The sequence below is a fragment of the Helianthus annuus genome, chromosome 17 (assembly GCF_002127325.2).
Source record: "Helianthus annuus cultivar XRQ/B chromosome 17, HanXRQr2.0-SUNRISE, whole genome shotgun sequence".
Lineage (NCBI taxonomy): Eukaryota > Viridiplantae > Streptophyta > Magnoliopsida > Asterales > Asteraceae > Helianthus > Helianthus annuus.
In genome coordinates, this window is record NC_035449.2 from 155,390,269 (window position 1) to 155,414,969 (window position 24,701).

General features: G+C 39.9%; 1 protein-coding gene across 1 annotated transcript; it reads right to left on the bottom strand.

The window, feature by feature from the left end:
* Positions 1 to 6,855: 6,855 nt before the first annotated feature.
* Positions 6,856 to 19,726, bottom strand: LOC110925014. Its single transcript, XM_022168987.1, has 2 exons — positions 19,399 to 19,726; positions 6,856 to 6,992 (listed from the first exon to the last, which is right to left on the bottom strand). Exons 1-2 carry the CDS (start codon positions 19,724 to 19,726, stop codon positions 6,856 to 6,858), a joined length of 465 nt encoding a protein of 154 aa, XP_022024679.1.
* Positions 19,727 to 24,701: the final 4,975 nt, after the last annotated feature.

Consider the following 24,701-nt stretch of genomic DNA (forward strand, 5'->3'; position numbering starts at 1 on the left):
TCCCACCAACTTACCAGGGTTCAAATTTCGAAGTTTTCCCGCCATAAATATACAAGTAGCTTCAGGCAAAAGTTACCAAGGCCGCGCAAGCCAACGTCGCTTTAGTAGCACCTCGCGCCTGATCAGACAACCAATGAAGCACTTGGAGACTGCTTAGTAAGCTGCGTAGTTGGAAACGACAATTCCACACGCGCCACATCAACCAAGATCAAGAACATTTCCCCACAACTTTTATTTTTTCCAAGTCCAGAGCTCCAACCACTTGCGTTGCGCATGGTGCAGCACTGGACTGGGGGACTTGAAGGGGTATGGCCCCAAAAAGCTGCGCAAACCTCCGTTGAGGCTGCGCGTGAGACCATACTCCTTATTTAAATAAAATGTCTACCAGATTGTCGCGCGAGATACAGCATTCCTGCTCCCATGTCGCGCAGGGCCTCGCTCACAAGAAACCCCAATATCAGCACTTAGCGTAAAAATAAAGGAACACAGCACTTAGATGCTCACCAAGAGCCTAATAAGAAGGCAGTGCAAGTCTGCCTCCAGGGGCACACAAGGTACAAGTGGCAGTGGAAAGAGCCAATGAGCGTCCAGCAGGCTCTGGTCAATCGTGCGCCACGATCTTCTGACGAGAAGTACTCAAGGACAACTACGTGGCACCAATCAGAGGACAGAGACATCTGTCCCACGATCTCCACTTGTCTGCTGATGGCAGAAAAGAAGCAGGGCCGACAACACCGACACGTGGCTCCAATCAAGGTGCGCCAGCACCGAAGAGTTTCTAGAAGCCACCAAGTGGTCGACACTAGTGAGGCAGAGCACATCCGTTATGTTTCCCATTTCCGGCCCAAGGCCCATCAGCCCATATCCTTTTACACCTCTTCGGCTATAAATAGGAACCTCCTCCCACAGGTTAAACATTCTATTCCCTGAACTCTCACTCTTAACACTTAATTATCCTCTCAAAGCAGTCGCTTATTCTCACGCCGGGGCCTGGTTAAGAGGGAAACCCCCACATCCCCCTCTTAGCGAGTAACGGTGTTCTGTTTTGCAGGGTTATGCATCAAGTCGGAGCTCAAATACACTAGAAGATTAACCACTATGATAGAAACATAAACCAATCTAATTAATAACCTTAATCAGATCAGTGTTTCTTCAGTTATAAAATACACAAAACATTAAACACTAACATACATTAATTATGCTTTCTTTTTTCAATTTCGTTCATACTCCTGTTAAATTGTGATAACCAACTATTGTATAGATGTCATCGTTCATAAGCTGACACCACACCCAGATAAGGATGTATCTGTCAGAACTTGATAATCAAACACCTTTTATAATGATGAATCAAATACAAAGATAGAATGAATCTGTCAGCACAGATTAACAACCAAACAATGAACAAAGATCTCCAGCCGGATAATCTAATACAAGAGAAGGTAAACAACCCTAGACTCACGAATGAACTTGTGAGGATAGGGTAACTTGAGAGAGTAGTGAATGATGAGCAGGAAAGGATGAAAATGCTCGAATGAATCAACAGCACGAACCAACTGCCCAATATATGGGGCCTTAGACCAGCTAGCACACAACTGTCATAAACGGCTATAAGCCCAAGCGAAGGAGCCCAACTGCAAGGAGGCTACAAGCCCAGGAAAAGGATCCGCCGAGACAGGAGAGGAGCCCAAAATACACCAAACCTCACAAAACAAAAGGGAAACAAATGAGAATGATCAAAAAATATTAAAGCATGAGAAAACTAAAACCCGGCACATTTATACTGAAGCATATTAGTATTTGAAGGACCTTTAAAACTTGTTCAGCTGGATGACCCAGCCTGGAATGCCAAAGCTTTGTTTTTTCTGTCATGCTTAGACAAGAGAAACTAGAACTTGAGAATTACCACAGAAATATAAACACTCAGTTTGTTTACCAGTCACCAGGGTTTTCTTTAAGCATGAATCCTGAATATAGCAAGAGTTTTCTTCAAACACAACTTTAAGTTTATTATCTTTGGCAAGCTTATACATAGAGATAAGGTTCACACAATATTCAGGGACAACAAACACATCTTTTAGAATAACAGAACCAGAAAGTTTAAAGCACCCAATTTGAGTGACTTTGGCATCAGTACCATTGGGATGTTTAACAGTTATATTATATTCAGACACATCAACCAAATTAAACATATTATCACTAGACACAACCATATGCTGGTTTGCACCAGAATCAATGATCCAGTTTTGCTTTTGTGAAGAGAAAAGTTTTGAGTTAAAACAGAAAATATTTTTATATTCAGAGAAGGAATTAAAGCATTTACCTCCAACATTTGACTTATTTGAGTCATCAGATTTATTCTCATTAAGCAGACCTAGCAACTTGGAAAATTGATCAGCAGTCAGGGAGTTCAAGGAGGTAGAAATTTTATCATTCACAGTATTATTCAAAGGAGGACCAGAACCACTACTAGCAGCATTATTTGACCTACCCCACTGAGAGCTGCTTTGAGTAGGTTTTGATCTATAGTTTGGAGGGTAACCATTCAATTCAAAACATTTATCAACTGTATGTCCAATCTTGTTGCAATGAGAGCATTTTAGATTTGGGTTGGGACCTTTATTGAAATTTTTCTTGTTATCATTGAAATTGTTAGATTTAGCAACAAAACCTACATTGGGAACTTTAGAAACACTGTTAGACCCTCTATGAGACTCCTCTCTAGAGATGATAGAAAAGACAGTTTTGATAGTTGGTAAAGGGTCTCTTGTCAACAGATTGGTTCTAATAGGTTGATAAATGTCATCTAACCCCATTAAAAATTGCATAAGTTTGATTAATTGACTGAACTCATTAAATTTAGCGGAAGCATTGCAGGTGCAGGAAGGCAGTTGAAGCATAGCATCAAAGTGTTTCCACATAGTGTTAATTTTGTGGTAATACTCAAACACACTAGATCCATTTTGACTAACAGAGTTGATTTTTTGATATAAGCTAAACACAACTGACCCATCAACTTTATCATAAGTATCTTTTAAATCATCCCACACTTCCGAGGCAAGCTTAGAATAGACTTGGCCAACTTATAATTAATCAGAAACAGAGTTCAAAATCCAAGTAAGCACAATAGAGTTACATCGATCTCACTGACTAGAAAGAACATCATCGTCTTTAGATTTACTACAAGTTCCATCAATAAAGCCTAGTTTGTGTTTAGCCATTAGAGCAAGTTTCATAGCATTAGACCACACCACATAGTTCTCAGTGCCTTTCAGTTTTATGCTAACAATTGTGAGTCCACTTGAATCACTAGCATGAAGATATAAAGGGTCACTAGCATCTAATTTGCTAACCAACGTCACAAATGATTCAATTTTATCAGGCATAATGACAGAACAGTAATGCAGAAAACAGATCAGACAAAATAAGCACAGAACAGGTCAGACAAGACAAGAACACAAATAAAATGATCAGAACAGATCAAGCAACCAAGACAGGCAAGAAAAACAAACGGACACAGGCGAAACCTGGACAGAGGTCCGATCAGAGGTTCATCACTCAAAAGGTGCCTCCGCAGACAATGACCAGGGAGCCACAACACAATAGACCAAACCAGACACAAATGCAACAGAGTGAACCCTCTCTGTATCCCAATAATCAAACCAGTTTTAGCCTAACACGAATGCCTAGACACAAAACACAATGATGCAATAGAAAGTGTTAGGCCCTAAAGTGTGAGACTGACGCATCAAATTAACACAACGAGTTATGGTTACGAACTGGGTCGTACCGGGTTAGTTTATATTAGGTTTTGGACCTTTACAGGTCACTTGGGCCAAGCTTTACGCTTTAGGCCATGTGGGCCAAGCAAGCCCAAGGGGAGCCCATGTAGTGAAGTGGGCTTGCCTAGGTATATAAACAAGTTTTCTACTTGTTTTAGGGTTTGATCCTCACAGTTACAATTTCTAGAGAAAGCTAGAGTGGGAAGAGTTTTGGTTGTGAACACTTGTACCAGACGGTTTTGCTTTTCAAGTAATAGAATCGTGTGCAAGTGTTTAAAGGTGATTCGTTGTGTTCTTCGTTTTTCATATTTTTCGATTTTATTGAATCATCTTGTGATTGGATTCCGCACTTTCACAAGATTAGGTTTGATATCATTGAAAGATCCGGTTACACGGGACTTACAAGTGGTATCAGAGCTTTTAGAACCTGTTCTAGGCTCGGTGTGATATCAAGGATTCAAGATTCTCGTTATTTTTGTTTCGGTGTTCATCGCGTTCTTCGTGTTCTTCGAAGTGTTCATCGAAATTTTTATCAAAAATCTCGATATTTTGGTGGTTTGATTTTTTTTTAAAAGTTGTTAAGATTTGAAATTTTCAAATTTTTGCCAAGTTTGAAAAGATTTAAAAATTTCCAACAATTTCGAAAAATTTGGTGATTATTTGTTTTGAAAATTATTTGTTTCCTTATTAAAAAAAAAGGAGAGGTCAAATATATTTTTTTAACTTACTAATCTTTCAAAATTATACGGATCCCATAAATTTTGAACTCTTTGTTTGATTTTTAAAAGTTTCTTAAAAAAAAAAAAGGGAATATCTTGTTTCCAAAAACTGAGGAATTCAAAATTTATTAGGGATATCTTGTTTGAGTTTTAAAACAGAATATTGTTTTTATAAAAATAATTTTCGGAATAACTGTTTCTTAAAAATCATTTTCTTTCCTAAAAAAAAAATTTCAAACTTTTCGGAACAACTTTATCATCTCCCCACCTCACAGAGATTCCGACATCGCAACCTTCCGTCTCGAGTTATATTCTCTTGAGTCGCAACCATCTCACAAGGTTTCGAGTCTATTGTTTTCTAATCCGTTTCCGACTCGTTCCGACTCGCAACCATCTTGGTTAAGCTTTCAGTGGTGGTTCCGACTTACAACAGTGGTGGTTCCGACATTTTTCTCGCAACCACATATCATCGATCATCACTTATTGTGTCGCAAACATCATCTCTATACTGAACTATCTAGATTGAGGGTTAATCTCAACTTCGAGTCGCAACCTCAATCTCGAGTTATCCCGGTTCTGAGTTTTCAGTTTCGAGTTTTCGTGTCGCAACATACAGACAGAATCAACATTTCGGTTATGAGTCGCAACGTTCACCACTTCCAATCATTTCGGTTACGAGTCGCAACATACAGACAGAATCACCATTTCGGTTACGAGTCGCAACTTACAGTCTCGAGTCATCATCACAACCTTCATCGTTCCGAGTCCGCGTGAAAATCTTCATCGTTCCATCATCTCATATCTCCGGTTTCGAGTTCTCGACTCAAAGGTCTCGAGTGAAAATCTTCATCGTTTCACTTCGGTCTCGACTTGCATCGTTTCCGATTTCAATTTCAACCACCACCACTCCAACCTGTAACAACCAGCGAAAACTATTCGGTCTCGACTCACTACATTTTGAATACAAAAACATTAACTGATCTTTGAGTCGCAACCGTAATCACGATTATTTTGACTCGCAACCGCATCCACTCGCAACCTCCATCATCATCTCGGTTCCGAGGCGCAACCGAGTTCTCGACTCATCCGTGTTTAATCGCAACTGTAATCTCGACTCAACCACTGTTGAGTCACTGTCCGGTCTCGAGTCACTCTCTGACTCGCAATCACGGTTCCGAGTCCAATCGTTTCGACTCCACCGATTCCGACTCGCAACACACGTTTCCGATTCCGAGTTGTGCAACCATCTGATCACCGTTCACAGTCTCGTCTACCACCGTCGACCACCCCCTATCTGCAACTTCGTCTCCGGTTCATCGGTTCATCATCATCATCGTTCGTTCATCATCGCCGGCTATACTCCTCATCATCATCATCGTCGTCCTTCATCACCATTAACATCCGACGTCAACCTTCATCATCTTCCGACGTACAATCACTGTCATCTTGGTTCGTCATCTCAGATCAACTCTACATCTGTTTGCCGAACCACAGATCAACTCTACACCTGTTTGCCGATATTATTCAATTCCGTTCATATCCTCCGATCATCATCTCAGAACGTCACCATTCAATTCCGTTCATATCCTCCGATCATCATCTTCTGACGGCTGGCTTAAGATCGAGATTAGGGTTGTTTCGGTTTCAAAACGAAGAAGACGGTTGGACGTTGGACGGTTACGTAGGTTATTTATTAATAATAATAATTAATTATATTATTAATCATTTAGTAATCATTAGGCAATCATTAGGTTTTATTATAATAAGAGTTAACTGCCATTTTCGTCCCTGTGGTTTGGTCACTTTGGCCATTTCAGTCCATTTTTCAAAAATGCGCCATTTTCCTCCCCGACGTTCTGGAAAGGTGCCATTTCAGTCCAAAAATCATAACCCAGTTAAGTCAGTTAGTAAATAAGGACTGATTGTGTAAATTTGTAACATAAAGGATTGATTGTGTAAATTTGTAACACCACCACCACTAGCCCTGCCACCACCACCACTAGCCCTGCCACCACCACCACCACCACCGCCACCACAGCCACTGCCACCACCACCACCACCGCCACCACAGCCACACTGCCACCACAGCTACACTGCCACCACAGCCACTGCCACCACCGCCACCACCTTTGTGAAGATCTTGAGCGGGCTAACTCCAGACTCGGTTTTAGAACACTTTTTAAAAAACAGTCCAACCCGTTATTCAATAAGTTAACACAATCCTTAGAGACATCCAAACCTTCAACTCGCAAATTGTGGTTCAACCTGTTCTTTAAAGAATTTGCAGCAGGCAAATTACCACTGTAATGGCAAGTCTCAGTACAGTATGCAGAATCTAGACCATTAATGCATAATTTTCATTTTTCTTGTGAGTGGATGGTGATGCCAAATGGCGCACTAGCAGGGTTTCTAGTATAAACACCGGGACTTATTGCATCCTGCTCAACTTCTTCCCCGTCTTCAACTGAATTAACTTCAAGTGGCGGTTTGCTACCTAAAGAAAACAACTCAGTTGTGACAACTGGCACAAAACCGGTAACTTCCGTACATTTTAATTATTATTTAATGACTGCAATTATGAGCTTAAATGTCAACATTGACTGATTAGAAGCTAAGCAAGTGAATTCATGCACGTTGTATACTACAAAATATTGCTTTATGCAAAAACGAGAGCGTTGCGTCAGAAATATTAGTAAACTCACCGGTAAGACACACTGTGTCAACGGAACTGCAGAAAGCAGTCAGACATTAGAATTGAGGCCTAGGTGTAGGTCCTACGACAAAGGTACATTAAAACCCAAGAGTACATATCAGGGTTTAATTTATGGTCGTTACGAAAGCTAAAACACGCACTAAAAGGCACCCGAAACACACTTTAAGTGCAGAACTAATTACGACAAAACTGCGAAACGAACGTTGGTGGCCGCCCGGATAATATTTAATCCCACAAATATTCTGTTATGATTAAAATTTTATTTTAATCAGGTTCGTGTTGAAAAATAAATTGAAACGCTTAAAAACGTTATTTTTCAAGTTTAAGCGCGTACCGTGAGTTCCTACGCGACACAGTGCTTACACTGCAAAACGCAGACAACGCAGAAAACCTAGGAATATGCTAGGAATATTCCAGGAATATACCAGGAATATGCTAGGAATATGCTAGGAATATTCCAGGAATATGCCAGGAATATGCTAGGAATATTCCAGGAATATGCTAGGAATATTCCAGGAATATGCTAGGAATATGCTAGGAATATTCCAGGAATATGCCAGGAATATGCTAGGAATATTCCAGGAATATGCTAGGAATATGCTAGGAATATTCCAAGAATATGCCAGGAATATGCTAGGAATATGCCATTTGGAATGTCTATAAATACCGTGAGATGGCACATATGAACTTTCACACTTCACAACACCAAACAACTCTCCTCTCTCCCTCTAGAAAGCTCACGGCCAAACATCCCTAATCACCCATCAATTTTTCGAGCCTTGTTCAAGCCATTCCAAGCATACCCAAGCATCAAGGATCACGTATTAGGAGGCTTGGTGCACTCGGAGCACGAAGGACCTTTTTCTCTAGCTTTTATCCACCACATTCGCGTCTAGATTCTTCCCTAGCCTCGAGCTAGTGGTGAGTTACTTAAAACACATTCTTGAACTAATCTAGAGTGGTTAATATGATAGATAACAGTTAAAACTTGGAATCTTGCAATTTGACACATTAAAGTCTACTAAAAGACACTTAAATGATGGATAAAAGCTCACATGATGTGTAAATGTTGTAGTATTTGATTTGTGGGATTATTTAGGCCCGATCTACGTTGTGGTAGCTCGGATCACCGTTTAACCCGACTTTGTTAAGATCATAGATCTTGACATAAGCTTGTTTCGGACGGTACAAGGGTTAAAAGGTGAAACTCTACCACACGAGAAACATGAACTTGTGTAAAAGTATTTTTACTTGTAAAATAGTGTTTAAAACTTGCCGATCTATGTATCTACAAGTGGTATTTTCAAAAGACCAAGCGTCAAAAGGAACCACATGTTCTAAACCGGATCTTACACAAACAAAAGTGATTTTTGTGAACAAACAAGTGTATGGACACTTGCGTAACAAAAGTTTTAACAAAGAAATAATTTTCGTAAAAACCGACTAGAAGTTGTGAAACTTTATATTCTTTGAAAATAAGGTTTTTAAGAAACTAAACTTATTTTTAAAGATAACAAGACTTACTAAATGTGCTAGTAAGTTACTACACAATTTTAGTAAATAACCAAGTTCATGAAATGGAGAAATTAGTGATATTCGTGGATGATTATTGTTGATAAGTGTTGTTGATGATTGTTGACGATTTAAAAGAAAATAAACACATGTTTTGAAAACATGGGAAACCTCCATTTTTAGGGGAAACTCTGCCAAAATTTTTATAAATTTTGATACTTAGAAAAATATAAGTTTTTGAGAAACTTATTCCCTAAAAATGTATTTAAGAGTATTACCAAGGTTTCCCTAATTTTTGGTGATAAGAAATGAGGATTTCTTCAAGAATAAAAATGGATATAAGTATGTATATTTTTGAGAGAAAAATATATATTATTTTATCACCAACTTCTGTGCTAAGTGTATATAGTATGTGTTATACGTGCTAGCGTATTAAGACGTAAAAATACACTAAATACTCATGAGGAGTATAAACATGAAAATACACATACAATATACAAGACACATAATTCGGGTGCAAATTGCAAAACACAAGATACTTATATTAATTTGCGAAAAATAATATAAGTAAGATACTTAGTTAAAAAAAATATGAAATATTTTTTAACACGACAATACGAATACAAAAGTAAGTGACTGAACTTGTGCGACGCAAGTCTAGTGACTAACGTTAAGAAAACGCGTATAGGTTACGACGTTAAATAAGCAAACCCGGTGAAGTTTACGACGCACAGGAACGCAAAGTTGTGAGTTCATGCTCCCCCTTTTCTCTTAACTGTTTTCAGTTTTATAACTTCGGGGGTGAAATACATGTTACAGATATTTTTATGTTTAACAAATGGTATGATAATAAAAAGCACACTTGGTGAGAACGAGTACCAAGTGTGTAGCGATATAAGAATACAAGAAGCGCACTTGGTGAGAACGAGTACCAAGTGTGTTGTGAAATAAGAAAACGAGAAGCGCACTTGGTGAGAACGAGTACCAAGTGTGTTGTGAAATAGGAATATGAGAAGCGCGCTTGGTGAGAAACGAGTACCAAGTAGGATGCGCTATGAAAAATGATGCGAGGAATCGTGTCACGAATAGGGTACAGAAGCACCATTAATCAACAATATACCTAGACCGCAGAACAAAAGGTTAGATCTAACGGGTGCCGGGCAGCCACACTCTCGATGAGGGCGAGTATCGAGTAGTGCTTTTGTGTCTCAGAATATACCAATTAAATGCCTAAGGTTTGGTGACTTCCTATGTCGTGTCACATGTTAATGGCTTTGCAACCCATTAACAACCCTGATACCTACAGGAATACTTAATTTACATAAAAACTCATACCATTCTAAAACTTGATGAATACTTGAGTACGTGGGGTACTGCATGGATTATACTTGAGTACGTGGGGTACTCTAGAAGAATTTGAATCATACATGAGTACGTGGTGTACACATGAAACTGGATTTTATGAAAACTCGATTTATTCACAAAATATGTTTTCATACAAAGTATACAAAAGTGCAAAACAAAACGGCATGAATTCACACCAACATTATGTTGACGTTTTTCCAAAACTCACATGTATTTCAGGTAACTAGGATGGATGTGCGCGTGGTCTCTCTTATGCTCGTGGATGTCGCTTGTGTTTGTCTTTAAATAAAGTGTAAACCTTTTAAGACAATGTTTTCTGTTAACTCGCGTTGTAAACGCTAACTTATGATTTCAAGTTATGGTATTTGAAGTTATTTTCATGAGCATGTAGTATGTTTACCTTTCGTATGCAATGAGAACCTTTCATGATCACACTTCGTGCTTCCGCCGCAGAAAGGGGTGTGACAGATTGGTATCAGAGCTGCGATTGTAGTGAACCAGGATTCCTTCTCGAGTCTAGTCTACAATCTCTAGGATCCTATCACGAAAACAATTTTCAAAGAGTTTTCATTGCATAAAACGTCCCGCGACACCCACTACCTGAAACTGACTACACGAGTCTAGAAAAGACACTACGAGACTTAGGGTGCACAGGAGTAGCACTTGTCTTAACTGAGAAATTACTTGCAATTATGTGTGATAATTAGCATGTACTAGTAGTAGAATGTCACAAGTATATGTGACTTTACCTGAAAACAATGGCCTATCTGAAGGAAGAAATACGAGGATGAAACGAACTATGGGGACTGTGCAAGGAGTTACGTAATTATGGATGCATACATAATTATGGAATTCAGCGCACAGAAATCACAGCAAGTCTTGTCATGTATAGATTCCCTCAGTGCAAGCCTACTAAGTACTCTGCCAGAGTAATAATTGGTTGATGTCACTTATGTGGTATATATATCTGTAAATATATATGATACTACTGTCTAGTGTGACGATATCGAACGAATGCCTAACCCTGCTGTGTTATGTTCTGTCAGAACATGGCACCCAGGAAAGCTGTGAATGCTCGCAATGATGATCAACCTCCTCCTCCCCCACTACCAAGAACTGCTGAAGAGCTGAACGCTCTACTGGAAGAGAGAATCTCTGCTGCTATCGCCCAGTACGAGGCGAACCGTACCCAAGACAGTGGAGGGCCAAGCAGTGCCAGGCGTAACGGACATGGAGATTCGTCCGGTGGAAACGCAGTTCAAGGCTGCACCTTCAAGCAGTTCCTCGACTGCAAACCAATGAACTACGATGGCACTGGAGGAGCAGTAGCATTTGTGCGTTGGACGGAGAAGACTGAGGCCACTATCCGCATGAGCAAGTGTACCGCGGATCAGCAAGTCACTTTCGCCACTGGACTGTTTGTCGATGAAGCACTGACATGCTGGAATTTGCAAGTTCAAACGCTGGGTGATGAAGCCGCATACGGCATGACCTGGGATGAACTGAAGGAGAAAATGAGAGAGAAGTACTACTCTCGTGCCGAACTCCAGAGGTTGGAGACAGAGTTCTGGCACTTGACGATGGTTGGTGCTGACATCACTGGGTATACTCGATGGTTCCATGATTTGTCCAGGGTGATTCCTTACATGGTGACCCCGGAATTTAAGCGCGTTGAACGCTACATTTGGGGTCTGGCCCCGGAATTTCGCGGCATGGTGACTTCAGCCAAACCCCAGACAATCACTGAGGCTGTAACTCTGGCTGTTAGCCTTACTGAAGACTGTGTTCGCATAGAGAAGCTATCTCTGAACACGGCAGAAAACACCGTGACGCATGCTGAGTCATCCGGTGACAAGAAAAGAAAATATTCAAGCCTGAATCAAGCAACTCGAAACAACAAGGGTTCCAACAAGAAACGTGACACCAACCCCTCTAAGGAGGCAAATGTTGCAGCGAACGGGTACCAAGGCACCATGCCTAAGTGCCAAAAATGTAAGTATCATCATGATGGAGCTTGTCGTGTTCCAAGGTGTGACAAATGTGATAGGTTGGGTCATCAAGCGGAAGACTGTTGGAGTAAGGGAAAGAATCGAAATGGAAACGGTGCTGGTAACAAGAATGGTAACGGGAAGGGGCGGAACCAAGGATGCTTCCGTTGTGGAAGCAATGATCATTTCATGAAAGACTGCCCAAAGAAAGACAATGCTCAGGCTCGAGCATTTGTGATTGGAGCAAGGGACGCACGCGAGGACCCTAACGTGGTCACCGGTACGTTTCTCATTAACAATCACTTTGCATCCATATTATTTGACACCGGTGCCGATTATAGTTTCATGTCCGTGGAATTTAAACGTACGCTTGGGATAGAGTCTAGTAAATTGGATATTCCCTATTCCATAGAACTAGCCAATGGTAAACTTGTTGAATCGGGCGAAGTTGTTAGAGGTTGCACGCTAGAACTTGGTGAACGAAGCTTTAGCATCGACCTCTTACCTATTCAATTGGGTAGCTTCGATGTGGTAGTCGGAATGGACTGGTTGTCCAAGAACAAAGCTGAAGTCATTTGTCATGAGAAAATCATTCGCATCCCTTTGGCGAATGGTGAAACTCTCATCGTACATGGAGAAAGACGAGACGCGCATCTGCGAATCATCAGCTGCATGAAAGCACAGAAGTGCTTAAGGAAAGGATGTGTTGCCTTCCTAGCACACGTTATAGATAAGAAGGCTGAGGAACCGAAACTCGAAGATATTCCTGTGGTGAAGGAACTTCCTGATGTGTTCCCTGAGGATCTGCCAGGACTACCTCCGCAACGACAAGTCGAATTCCGTATAGACTTGGTTCCGGGAGCTGCTCCTGTAGCCAAGGCACCGTATAGACTTGCGCCATCCGAAATGCAAGAACTATCTACACAACTCCAGGAGTTGTTGGATAAAGGATTCATAAGGCCAAGCTTCTCGCCATGGGGAGCTCCAGTTTTGTTCGTGAAGAAAAAGGATGGAACCATGCGGATGTGTATCGATTATAGGGAACTGAACAAACTAACGATCAAGAATCGGTACCCACTACCGAAGATTGACGACTTGTTTGACCAGTTACAAGGGTCAAGCTATTATTCCAAGATCGACCTTCGGTCTGGATACCACCAGCTGAGAATCCAAGAGGAGAGCGTACCAAAGACTGCATTCAGAACACGCTATGGGCATTACGAGTTTCTTGTGATGCCATTCGGGCTGACGAATGCACCAGCGGTCTTTATGGATTTGATGAACCGCGTATGCAAACCATATCTCGATAAATTCGTGATTGTATTTATCGATGATATCCTGATTTATTCAAGAACGAAAGAAGAACATGAGCAACATCTCAGAACCATACTGGAACTACTAAAGAAAGAGAAACTGTATGCAAAGTTCTCAAAGTGTGAATTCTGGATTCACGAAGTACAATTTCTTGGTCACGTTGTGAATGAGAAGGGCATTCATGTAGACCCGTCCAAGATAGAAGCAATAAAGAATTGGGAAGCTCCCAAGACCCCAACTGAAGTTCGTCAATTTTTGGGCTTAGCGGGCTATTACCGACGTTTCATCGAGAACTTCTCAAAGATAGCTCAACCGCTAACGACCCTTACTCAGAAAGACAAGAAGTACGATTGGGGTGTTAAACAAGAAGAAGCTTTTCAGCTACTCAAAAGCAAGTATGCGATGCACCAATATTGTCACTACCCGAAGGCACGGAAGACTTCGTGGTATACTGCGACGCCTCGCGACAAGGACTGGGTTGCGTGCTCATGCAACGCCAAAAAGTCATCGCTTACGCTTCAAGGCAACTAAAGGTGCACGAAAGAAACTATACCACTCACGACCTGGAGTTGGGAGCAGTGGTATTCGCCTTGAAGATCTGGCGACACTATTTATATGGTACTCGATGTACAATCTTCACAGATTACAAAAGCCTGCAACACATATTTGATCAGAAGGAATTGAATATGCGCCAGCGGCGATGGGTCGAGCTGTTAAATGATTACGACTGTGAGATTAAGTACCATCCTGGAAAGGCAAACGTTGTAGCGGACGCGTTAAGTCGAAAGGAAAGAGTTAAGACCCTAAGAGTTCGAGCGTTAGAAATGACCAGTCGAACGAACCTCACTGCACGCATTCGTGATGCACAACAAGAAGCTCTTAAAGGAGAGAACCGTAAAGCTGAATACCTCCGAGGTGCATTGAAGTACATGGCACCAAATGAAGAGGGAGCCTTATACTTCAAGAAGCGTATTTGGGTTCCACTCTATGGTGGCATACGAGAAGTCATCCTTAATGAAGCCCACAAATCGAGATATTCGATCCACCCAGGATCGGACAAGATGTATCAAGACTTGAAAGAGTACTATTGGTGGCCGAGACTCAAAGGCGATGTTGCTGTCTATGTTGGAAAATGCCTAACCTGTGCTAAGGTTAAGGCCGAATATCAAAAACCGTCCGGCCTACTACAACAACCAGAGATTCCCGTATGGAAGTGGGAACAAATCTCGATGGACTTCATAACGAAATTACCCAGGACCCCAAGGGGGCACGACATGATATGGGTAATAGTTGATCGGTTGACGAAATCTGCGCATTTCCTGCCAATCCGAGAGAAGGATAGCACTGGAAAGCTTGCAGAAATATACTTAAGAGAAATTGTGGCACGTCATGGAGTGCCTATCTCAATCATTTCAGACAGAGATGGACGCTTTGTCTCAAGAATCTGGCAATCATTTCAGGAAGCCTTTGGATCTCAGTTAGATCTAAGCACGGCATTCCATCCGCAAACAGACGGCCAGAGCGAACGGACTATACAAACGTTAGAAGATATGCTTCGCGCATGTGTCATGGATCTAGGCGGCAGCTGGGATACTCACCTACCCTTAGTTGAGTTTTCCTACAATAACAGTTATCATACAAGCATAAAGGCCGCGCCGTTCGAAGCTCTGTATGGCCGCAAGTGTCGATCGCCCTTATGTTGGGCAGATGCCGGAGATAAACGTATGGTTGGTCCTGAACTTGTTCAAGAGACAACCGACAAGATTGCGCAGATCCGAGAACGCATTAAGGCGGCTCGAGATCGACAAAAGAGCTACGCTGATCCGAAAAGAAAATCAGTAGAATTCGAGGTGGGAGACAAAGTGTTGTTAAAAGTCTCACCTTGGAAGGGCGTAGTCAGATTTGGAAAGCGTGGAAAGCTGAACCCACGATACATCGGACCATTCAGAATCTTGAGAAGAATTGGTACCGTGGCGTACAAGTTGGAGTTACCGGAAGAACTTAATGGAGTACATGATACGTTTCATGTATCCAACCTGAAGAAGAGTCCAACACAAGAAAACGTGATCATCCCGGTGGATGAAGTGCATATTGATGAAGCCCTCCGATTTACAGAACAACCCGTTGAGGTTACTGACTGGAAAGTCAACAAGACTAGGAGGAGCAGTGTGAAACTTGTCAAAGTACGTTGGAGCTCTAAGCACGGACCCGAGTATACATGGGAACGCGAAGACCAGTTCAAAGAAAAGTATCCCCACCTATTCAAGAAGACTCCTGCGAGAGTTAGTTCAACCTGAATTTCGGGACGAAATTCTTTTAACGGGGGGAGACTGTGACAACTGGCACAAAACCGGTAACTTCCGTACATTTTAATTATTATTTAATGACTGCAATTATGAGCTTAAATGTCAACATTGACTGATTAGAAGCTAAGCAAGTGAATTCATGCACGTTGTATACTACAAAATATTGCTTTATGCAAAAACGAGAGCGTTGCGTCAGAAATATTAGTAAACTCACCGGTAAGACACACTGTGTCAACGGAACTGCAGAAAGCAGTCAGACATTAGAATTGAGGCCTAGGTGTAGGTCCTACGACAAAGGTACATTAAAACCCAAGAGTACATATCAGGGTTTAATTTATGGTCGTTACGAAAGCTAAAACACGCACTAAAAGGCACCCGAAACACACTTTAAGTGCAGAACTAATTACGACAAAACTGCGAAACGAACGTTGGTGGCCGCCCGGATAATATTTAATCCCACAAATATTCTGTTATGATTAAAATTTTATTTTAATCAGGTTCGTGTTGAAAAATAAATTGAAACGCTTAAAAACGTTATTTTTCAAGTTTAAGCGCGTACCGTGAGTTCCTACGCGACACAGTGCTTACACTGCAAAACGCAGACAACGCAGAAAACCTAGGAATATGCTAGGAATATTCCAGGAATATACCAGGAATATGCTAGGAATATGCTAGGAATATTCCAGGAATATGCCAGGAATATGCTAGGAATATTCCAGGAATATGCTAGGAATATTCCAGGAATATGCTAGGAATATGCTAGGAATATTCCAGGAATATGCCAGGAATATGCTAGGAATATTCCAGGAATATGCTAGGAATATGCTAGGAATATTCCAAGAATATGCCAGGAATATGCTAGGAATATGCCATTTGGAATGTCTATAAATACCGTGAGATGGCACATATGAACTTTCACACTTCACAACACCAAACAACTCTCCTCTCTCCCTCTAGAAAGCTCACGGCCAAACATCCCTAATCACCCATCAATTTTTCGAGCCTTGTTCAAGCCATTCCAAGCATACCCAAGCATCAAGGATCACGTATTAGGAGGCTTGGTGCACTCGGAGCACGAAGGACCTTTTTCTCTAGCTTTTATCCACCACATTCGCGTCTAGATTCTTCCCTAGCCTCGAGCTAGTGGTGAGTTACTTAAAACACATTCTTGAACTAATCTAGAGTGGTTAATATGATAGATAACAGTTAAAACTTGGAATCTTGCAATTTGACACATTAAAGTCTACTAAAAGACACTTAAATGATGGATAAAAGCTCACATGATGTGTAAATGTTGTAGTATTTGATTTGTGGGATTATTTAGGCCCGATCTACGTTGTGGTAGCTCGGATCACCGTTTAACCCGACTTTGTTAAGATCATAGATCTTGACATAAGCTTGTTTCGGACGGTACAAGGGTTAAAAGGTGAAACTCTACCACACGAGAAACATGAACTTGTGTAAAAGTATTTTTACTTGTAAAATAGTGTTTAAAACTTGCCGATCTATGTATCTACAAGTGGTATTTTCAAAAGACCAAGCGTCAAAAGGAACCACATGTTCTAAACCGGATCTTACACAAACAAAAGTGATTTTTGTGAACAAACAAGTGTATGGACACTTGCGTAACAAAAGTTTTAACAAAGAAATAATTTTCGTAAAAACCGACTAGAAGTTGTGAAACTTTATATTCTTTGAAAATAAGGTTTTTAAGAAACTAAACTTATTTTTAAAGATAACAAGACTTACTAAATGTGCTAGTAAGTTACTACACAATTTTAGTAAATAACCAAGTTCATGAAATGGAGAAATTAGTGATATTCGTGGATGATTATTGTTGATAAGTGTTGTTGATGATTGTTGACGATTTAAAAGAAAATAAACACATGTTTTGAAAACATGGGAAACCTCCATTTTTAGGGGAAACTCTGCCAAAATTTTTATAAATTTTGATACTTAGAAAAATATAAGTTTTTGAGAAACTTATTCCCTAAAAATGTATTTAAGAGTATTACCAAGGTTTCCCTAATTTTTGGTGATAAGAAATGAGGATTTCTTCAAGAATAAAAATGGATATAAGTATGTATATTTTTGAGAGAAAAATATATATTATTTTATCACCAACTTCTGTGCTAAGTGTATATAGTATGTGTTATACGTGCTAGCGTATTAAGACGTAAAAATACACTAAATACTCATGAGGAGTATAAACATGAAAATACACATACAATATACAAGACACATAATTCGGGTGCAAATTGCAAAACACAAGATACTTATATTAATTTGCGAAAAATAATATAAGTAAGATACTTAGTTAAAAAAAATATGAAATATTTTTTAACACGACAATACGAATACAAAAGTAAGTGACTGAACTTGTGCGACGCAAGTCTAGTGACTAACGTTAAGAAAACGCGTATAGGTTACGACGTTAAATAAGCAAACCCGGTGAAGTTTACGACGCACAGGAACGCAAAGTTGTGAGTTCATGCTCCCCCTTTTCTCTTAACTGTTTTCAGTTTTATAACTTCGGGGGTGAAATACATGTTACAGATATTTTTATGTTTAACAAATGGTATGATAATAAAAAGCACACTTGGTGAGAACGAGTACCAAGTGTGTAGCGATATAAGAATACAAGAAGCGCACTTGGTGAGAACGAGTACCAAGTGTGTTGTGAAATAAGAAAACGAGAAGCGCACTTGGTGAGAACGAGTACCAAGTGTGTTGTGAAATAGGAATATGAGAAGCGCGCTTGGTGAGAAACGAGTACCAAGTAGGATGCGCTATGAAAAATGATGCGAGGAATCGTGTCACGAATAGGGTACAGAAGCACCATTAATCAACAATATACCTAGACCGCAGAACAAAAGGTTAGATCTAACGGGTGCCGGGCAGCCACACTCTCGATGAGGGCGAGTATCGAGTAGTGCTTTTGTGTCTCAGAATATACCAATTAAATGCCTAAGGTTTGGTGACTTCCTATGTCGTGTCACATGTTAATGGCTTTGCAACCCATTAACAACCCTGATACCTACAGGAATACTTAATTTACATAAAAACTCATACCATTCTAAAACTTGATGAATACTTGAGTACGTGGGGTACTGCATGGATTATACTTGAGTACGTGGGGTACTCTAGAAGAATTTGAATCATACATGAGTACGTGGTGTACACATGAAACTGGATTTTATGAAAACTCGATTTATTCACAAAATATGTTTTCATACAAAGTATACAAAAGTGCAAAACAAAACGGCATGAATTCACACCAACATTATGTTGACGTTTTTCCAAAACTCACATGTATTTCAGGTAACTAGGATGGATGTGCGCGTGGTCTCTCTTATGCTCGTGGATGTCGCTTGTGTTTGTCTTTAAATAAAGTGTAAACCTTTTAAGACAATGTTTTCTGTTAACTCGCGTTGTAAACGCTAACTTATGATTTCAAGTTATGGTATTTGAAGTTATTTTCATGAGCATGTAGTATGTTTACCTTTCGTATGCAATGAGAACCTTTCATGATCACACTTCGTGCTTCCGCCGCAGAAAGGGGTGTGACATCAGTAGCACTTTGTTGTTGTTGTTGAACTTTTGTCGTTACCAAATGTTGGGGAAAAGGAACCGTTCGGTCTTTAAACTTGCTTTCACGAAGATTTGGTGTTCGTACTTTTCTAGGGGACCGAGGAAACGCACATAGAGACTGTAGGTCAGTCACCGGATGGGTCCTGTTAGGGACCTTTAAAGGCAAAGGACCATCACTCTTCGCACGTTTCTGAGGAGGTATTTTCGAAAGAGCAGCATTTTTCACAATAGCTATGATCAGTTCATTCTGAAGACGAACATTTTCCCGACCTATTAAACCGATACAAAGCTTATCAAACTCTGATTTCCCGAGCTTAAGATTTAAATACCTGATGACTAGATTGAAGTACTTCTCAGCCTTTTGTGAACCGAGCCTCTTTTCGATCTGAACCTTCAGCTCGAAAGTATCGACTCTGGAAAAACGCCGAACCGACGGCATAATATTGCTGTTATCAATATTCAATACCTTAGCATCATCAAAACGTATTCAACACCCACTGCATCACTAAAACTAATCCAAATTCCCATTTCGTTTTGCACGTAAACGTTTCAGAAAATGTATAAAACGATTAAGAGGAGAATTGGTGATAAAGGTCTGATGATGATGAAGATCGCGATGATGATGAAGGTCGATGATGATCGATGATGATGATAACAGTGGCTGTAGTTGCGGTGGTGGCAGTGGCTGTGGTGGCAGTGTGGCTGTGGTGGCGGTGTGGCTGTGGTGGCGGCGGTGGTGGCAGTGGCTGTGGTGGCGGTGGTGGCTGTGGTGGCGGTGGTGGTGGTGGTGGCAGCGGAGTGGTGGTGGTGGCAGGGCTAGTGGTGGTGGTGTTACAAATTTACACAATCAGTCCTTTATGTTACAAATTTACACAATCAGTCCTTATTTACTAAGTGACTTAACTGGGTTATGATTTTTGGACTGAAATGGCACCTTTCCAGAACGTCAGGGAGGAAAATGGCGCATTTTTGAAAAATGGACTGAAATGGCCAAAGTGACCAAACCACAGGGACGAAAATGGCAGTTAACTCTTATAATAATTATAATAATAACTATAATAATTTTAATAATAATAATAATAATAATAATAAAAGTTTTGTTATTTTATTTAATTAATTAAAAAAAAGGTTTAGTTTATAAAAAATAAAAAAATAAAAAAATAAAAATAAATAAAAATAAATAAACAAAAATAAAATAAAAAAAAATAAAAAGGGTTTTGTTTGTGATAACCGTTTTGACAGGTTTTAAGGTACGGTTTCGAAAGCGGGTTCATTTATTTGCGTGCAGAGTGTTTGAGTTAGCGAGTACACGGGTTCTCGTTTGGTTTTTGATTTGAGTATCTGTCACCCTTGAGGTCATGGCATTTATGTTTCACAAACCCGCGGCTCAAGAAATTACTCGTGAAGAGGTAATTTCTGTCTTCTGCACTCCTGAATGTAGAGAACGAGTTGAGGCTTATAGAATTCACAACGCTGAGCTAATTGAAGACTATAATGAAATTAAACGGAAAAATTTCACTTTAACGAAAAACGAAAAACTTTTCAAAGAGAAAATCGAAGCTCAGCGTAAGGACATCGTTCAACTCAAGGACGATGTTAGTGTAGCAACGGCCCAACTCATCATAGTCAAAGAAAAACTATGTGAGGTGACTAAAGAACTGGAGAATGTTAGGGATAAATACCAAATTAATCAGTTAAACATTAAAAATTCGATTCCTCCAGTAAATTAGTCAAAAATCTGTGTGATCAACAATTAGCATATTCTAAAAAGAAAGGGTCGGGATTGGGTTATAATCAGACTCCTCCTCCGTACAATGATAATTACACTTATTTACCAATGACTGAGGAGGAGTTGATAAACGAGAGTAAAATAACTTATGGTTCCAAAAACAATAAGTCATTTCATCATGACAGAAAAGTTGAGAAACCTAAGTCTACTCCTTTGAATTTTGTTTCCAAAGGCACAATTGATCCTAACTTTTCATCTTCGTCTGCAGATAATAGCCCAAAAGTAAAATGTGAAGATGTTCATGGGAGTGAACCAGTGATTGTTTCTAATATTACTGAACCATATTTTGAACGTTATTCTGAACCAACTGAATCTGACATTGCTTTTACTAATTCCTTGTTTGCGTCATTTTCAGCTTATGTTTCGCCGTGTGAGCTTGTTGTTTTGGGCAAAACTGATGATGTGTGTGTTGATAATTTGAACAATAAGTGTAGTGATGATTGTTTTTCAGCTAATGTGTCTGATTCTAACGTTTCAGTTGATGACAGTGTTACAGATGAGGTCCCTCAGGACAAATTCAGTGAAACCACTGAAACTCCTTCTCAAGAGTATTCTGATTCCTCCTCTGAATCGGTCTCAGTGGGTGTCCCTAATGTTAAATCTAGTGGGACCCCATTGGAAACCGTAGCTGAAAATAAACCACAAGTAGATTCACATGATACGTGTGTTGATGAAACACGTGTTGATGAAATTTCTACATCTTCTGAAATTAAAACTGAACCAGTTTTTGAAAAAGAAGAGGTGGTTACATTGAATGAAAAGTCACAAGTAAATGTTTCTGAAAAGGAAATTAAAACAGAAACTGAATCGTCTTTTCAAAATGACCCTGATAAAATTATAAAAGACGAAAAACATTATCTGTCTGAATCTCATGCTTCTGCTAGTTCTGATCAACAGGTACAGAAGAAATCAGAAAAGGCACATGGATCACAAGCAAAGCAACCTAAGCAAGCTTGGTCATCTAGACCCATCAAATCAGATAATGTTGCTAGCACTCCGAATCTCCAGACAGTGAAGAGACAAACTTGTTTCAACTGTGGAATTCCTGGACACATTGCTAGAAATTGTGTTCATCGTCCAAAGGTGCAACGAAATGCCAACATTGACTCTTGTGCTAGTGTTAGTGAGCCGGTTCACAACACGCAAAAGGAGCCGAAGCGAGCAGGTAAAGGACGCGGAAATAAGAAGCCTAAACATCAAAGACAAGCAGGCTCTCCACAGTCCTCAACGGGCAGCAATAGTCCTCAAAAGGCCCGTGTTGTGAAAAATGCCTTTGTTAAGCCAGTCTGCAATGGCAAATGTGAGAAATATGCATTTGACTGTGCTAACAAAGCTTTCGAAAAGACTGGTGAGATTTCTGAACAAGACTTGCAGTTTCATCAAAACAAGAAGAATCAAAAGAAATCTCAACCACAGAAGGCCCCTGCAAACGACAAGTATAGACATCCAAATTCATCGTCGTCTGCAAGAAATGTGCAACAAAATCAAGCACAAAAAGGACCGGTTCGTCCTTCAGGGCCTGCAAGAGCAAATCCAGTTGATCAGAATGTTTTCTACCTGAAGAGACAAACATGCTTCAATTGCGGCATTGCTGGTCACATTGCTCGAAACTGCACAAGGCGTCCCTACGTACCCTATTATATGCAAAATCAGAGGGTTACACCAAAGGGTAACTACCATTCCAAGCCGATGAAGGTATCTTCACCTAAGGCAATGAAGAATGTGAATCCCAAGGTTAAACCTTCTGATGGGGATTGGAACGCTGCCAAAAACAAACACAAAGCCTTTCAGGAACAAAAACGTGTTTCTAAAACTAACAAACCTGAAACAGTTAAAGTTGCTCAACCGAAAGCAACAAACGTGTTTGCTAGACCTAAACAGATTTGGAAACCCAAATCCAAAGCAGCAATGTCTCTAATCCTTGAAACAAAAGGGGACTTGTGTTTAAAAGAAGTATCCTATTTTGATGCTTCAGGAAATCCCAGGACCACGATGGCCTGGGTACCGATGTCTTACTAATCTCCTTACTTTTCAGGAACAACCAAGGAGGAGTTGTTGACAATCTCTGGAATGTTGATAGCGGTTGTTCCAGAGATAAAAACGGGTAACATTTCACTGTTGCAAAAAGTTAATTTTTTTTTTACTGATGATATGTTTCCTTTGGAGGAGATAAAAGAAGTAAGCAATGATCAGCAAAAGGTACCGTTTAAATTCAGTACTTTGATTTGAATTTGATTAGTCTTCAATCTGATGATAGAACGGTTAAACAAAAATATTTTCTCTTTTTCTTAGTTTACAACCTTGTATATAAAGTGTCCTTTCTTTTGTAAATGGTAAATTTGCGCAAAAAACTACGATTTATGCACAAATTTAGGGGGAGAGAGAGACATATATAGAATTTAGGGGGAGAAAATGAGAAAAATACAAAAACATTAGAAAAATGAAAAAGCCAAAAAGAAAAATTGCATGAAATGGGAAGTGAAATAAATGTTCGTGTTAAAGGGTTTTGACTAACACATGTAAGGTGCCATAGCTGAAAAGACTAGGATCTACTGCGATATGTCGATAGGCTTGACGCTCAACATGATAAAAGATACTACGTGATATAAACATAACGAATTATGTATCATGTGGGTAACATACCAACGGCGTATGATTTTATGGTCTTAAATCTTGCGTTGATAGATAGCCAATATCTGAGGTTTCGGGTCTTTATATTGTTGAATCATCCGGGGATATCTTGGTTGTCATTCTGCTTAGAACTAAAATTGTATATGACCCCGGGAAAGAAAGTCACTTGGAATTAGCTCATTTCTATTTGAATGTCTGTATGTTTTCCCGATACACACAATTTTGATCTGATTCTGAAATCTTCTCTGAAAAAGTCATGTACCTCCTCTGCTGCATCCAGATACATGCTGACCTGGAGGTGCTAGGCAACGTCAGCTTCTGCTGCATCCAGATACATGCTGACCTAGCTGTACGTTGTCGCGCTATAGATCTAATACACCCGAAAGAGGCCCTCTAGTGCCCAAAAGAAACCCCAATAAACCTATATCAAACTGAGAAAACTCATTTGATCTGTATATTATACCATCTCTGCTTAAGATCTATTCTTTTCTTTTCTCAACCTATTCCCAGTTAAGATTTCAGAAATCTGGATTGGACTTGTGAAATATGTGGTAGGGAAGATACGGGCATGATAGAGTGTGCTGTTTATATTTCCAGGATTTGATTAGTATTTATTTGGGTGTTCATTGTTAAGAAATTAAAACATGATAAAACAGATTATATGCAGACCTAGACACAGTCAGGATATCTTAAAGGATGACATCAGTATACTCACCTGCTACGATGAATCGTTGTGCTTACCTTGATCGCGGGGGTATGCCTTGGAATGGGACACACGGGTATATTAGTATAATATTACCTTAAGCATATCACGAAGTTGAAAAATGAAAAATTGAGCGTTAAAGTTTAAGTGGACAAACATATTGGCAATCGCATAGACTAGTTTGATTAGGCTCGTACTGAAAAGTGTTCCTTAGTCTGCCTGAGAACGAATTTTGATCCCATTGCAATTGTAATTGTATATTATGGTAGTTGTTTATATTTTGAGTTTTTT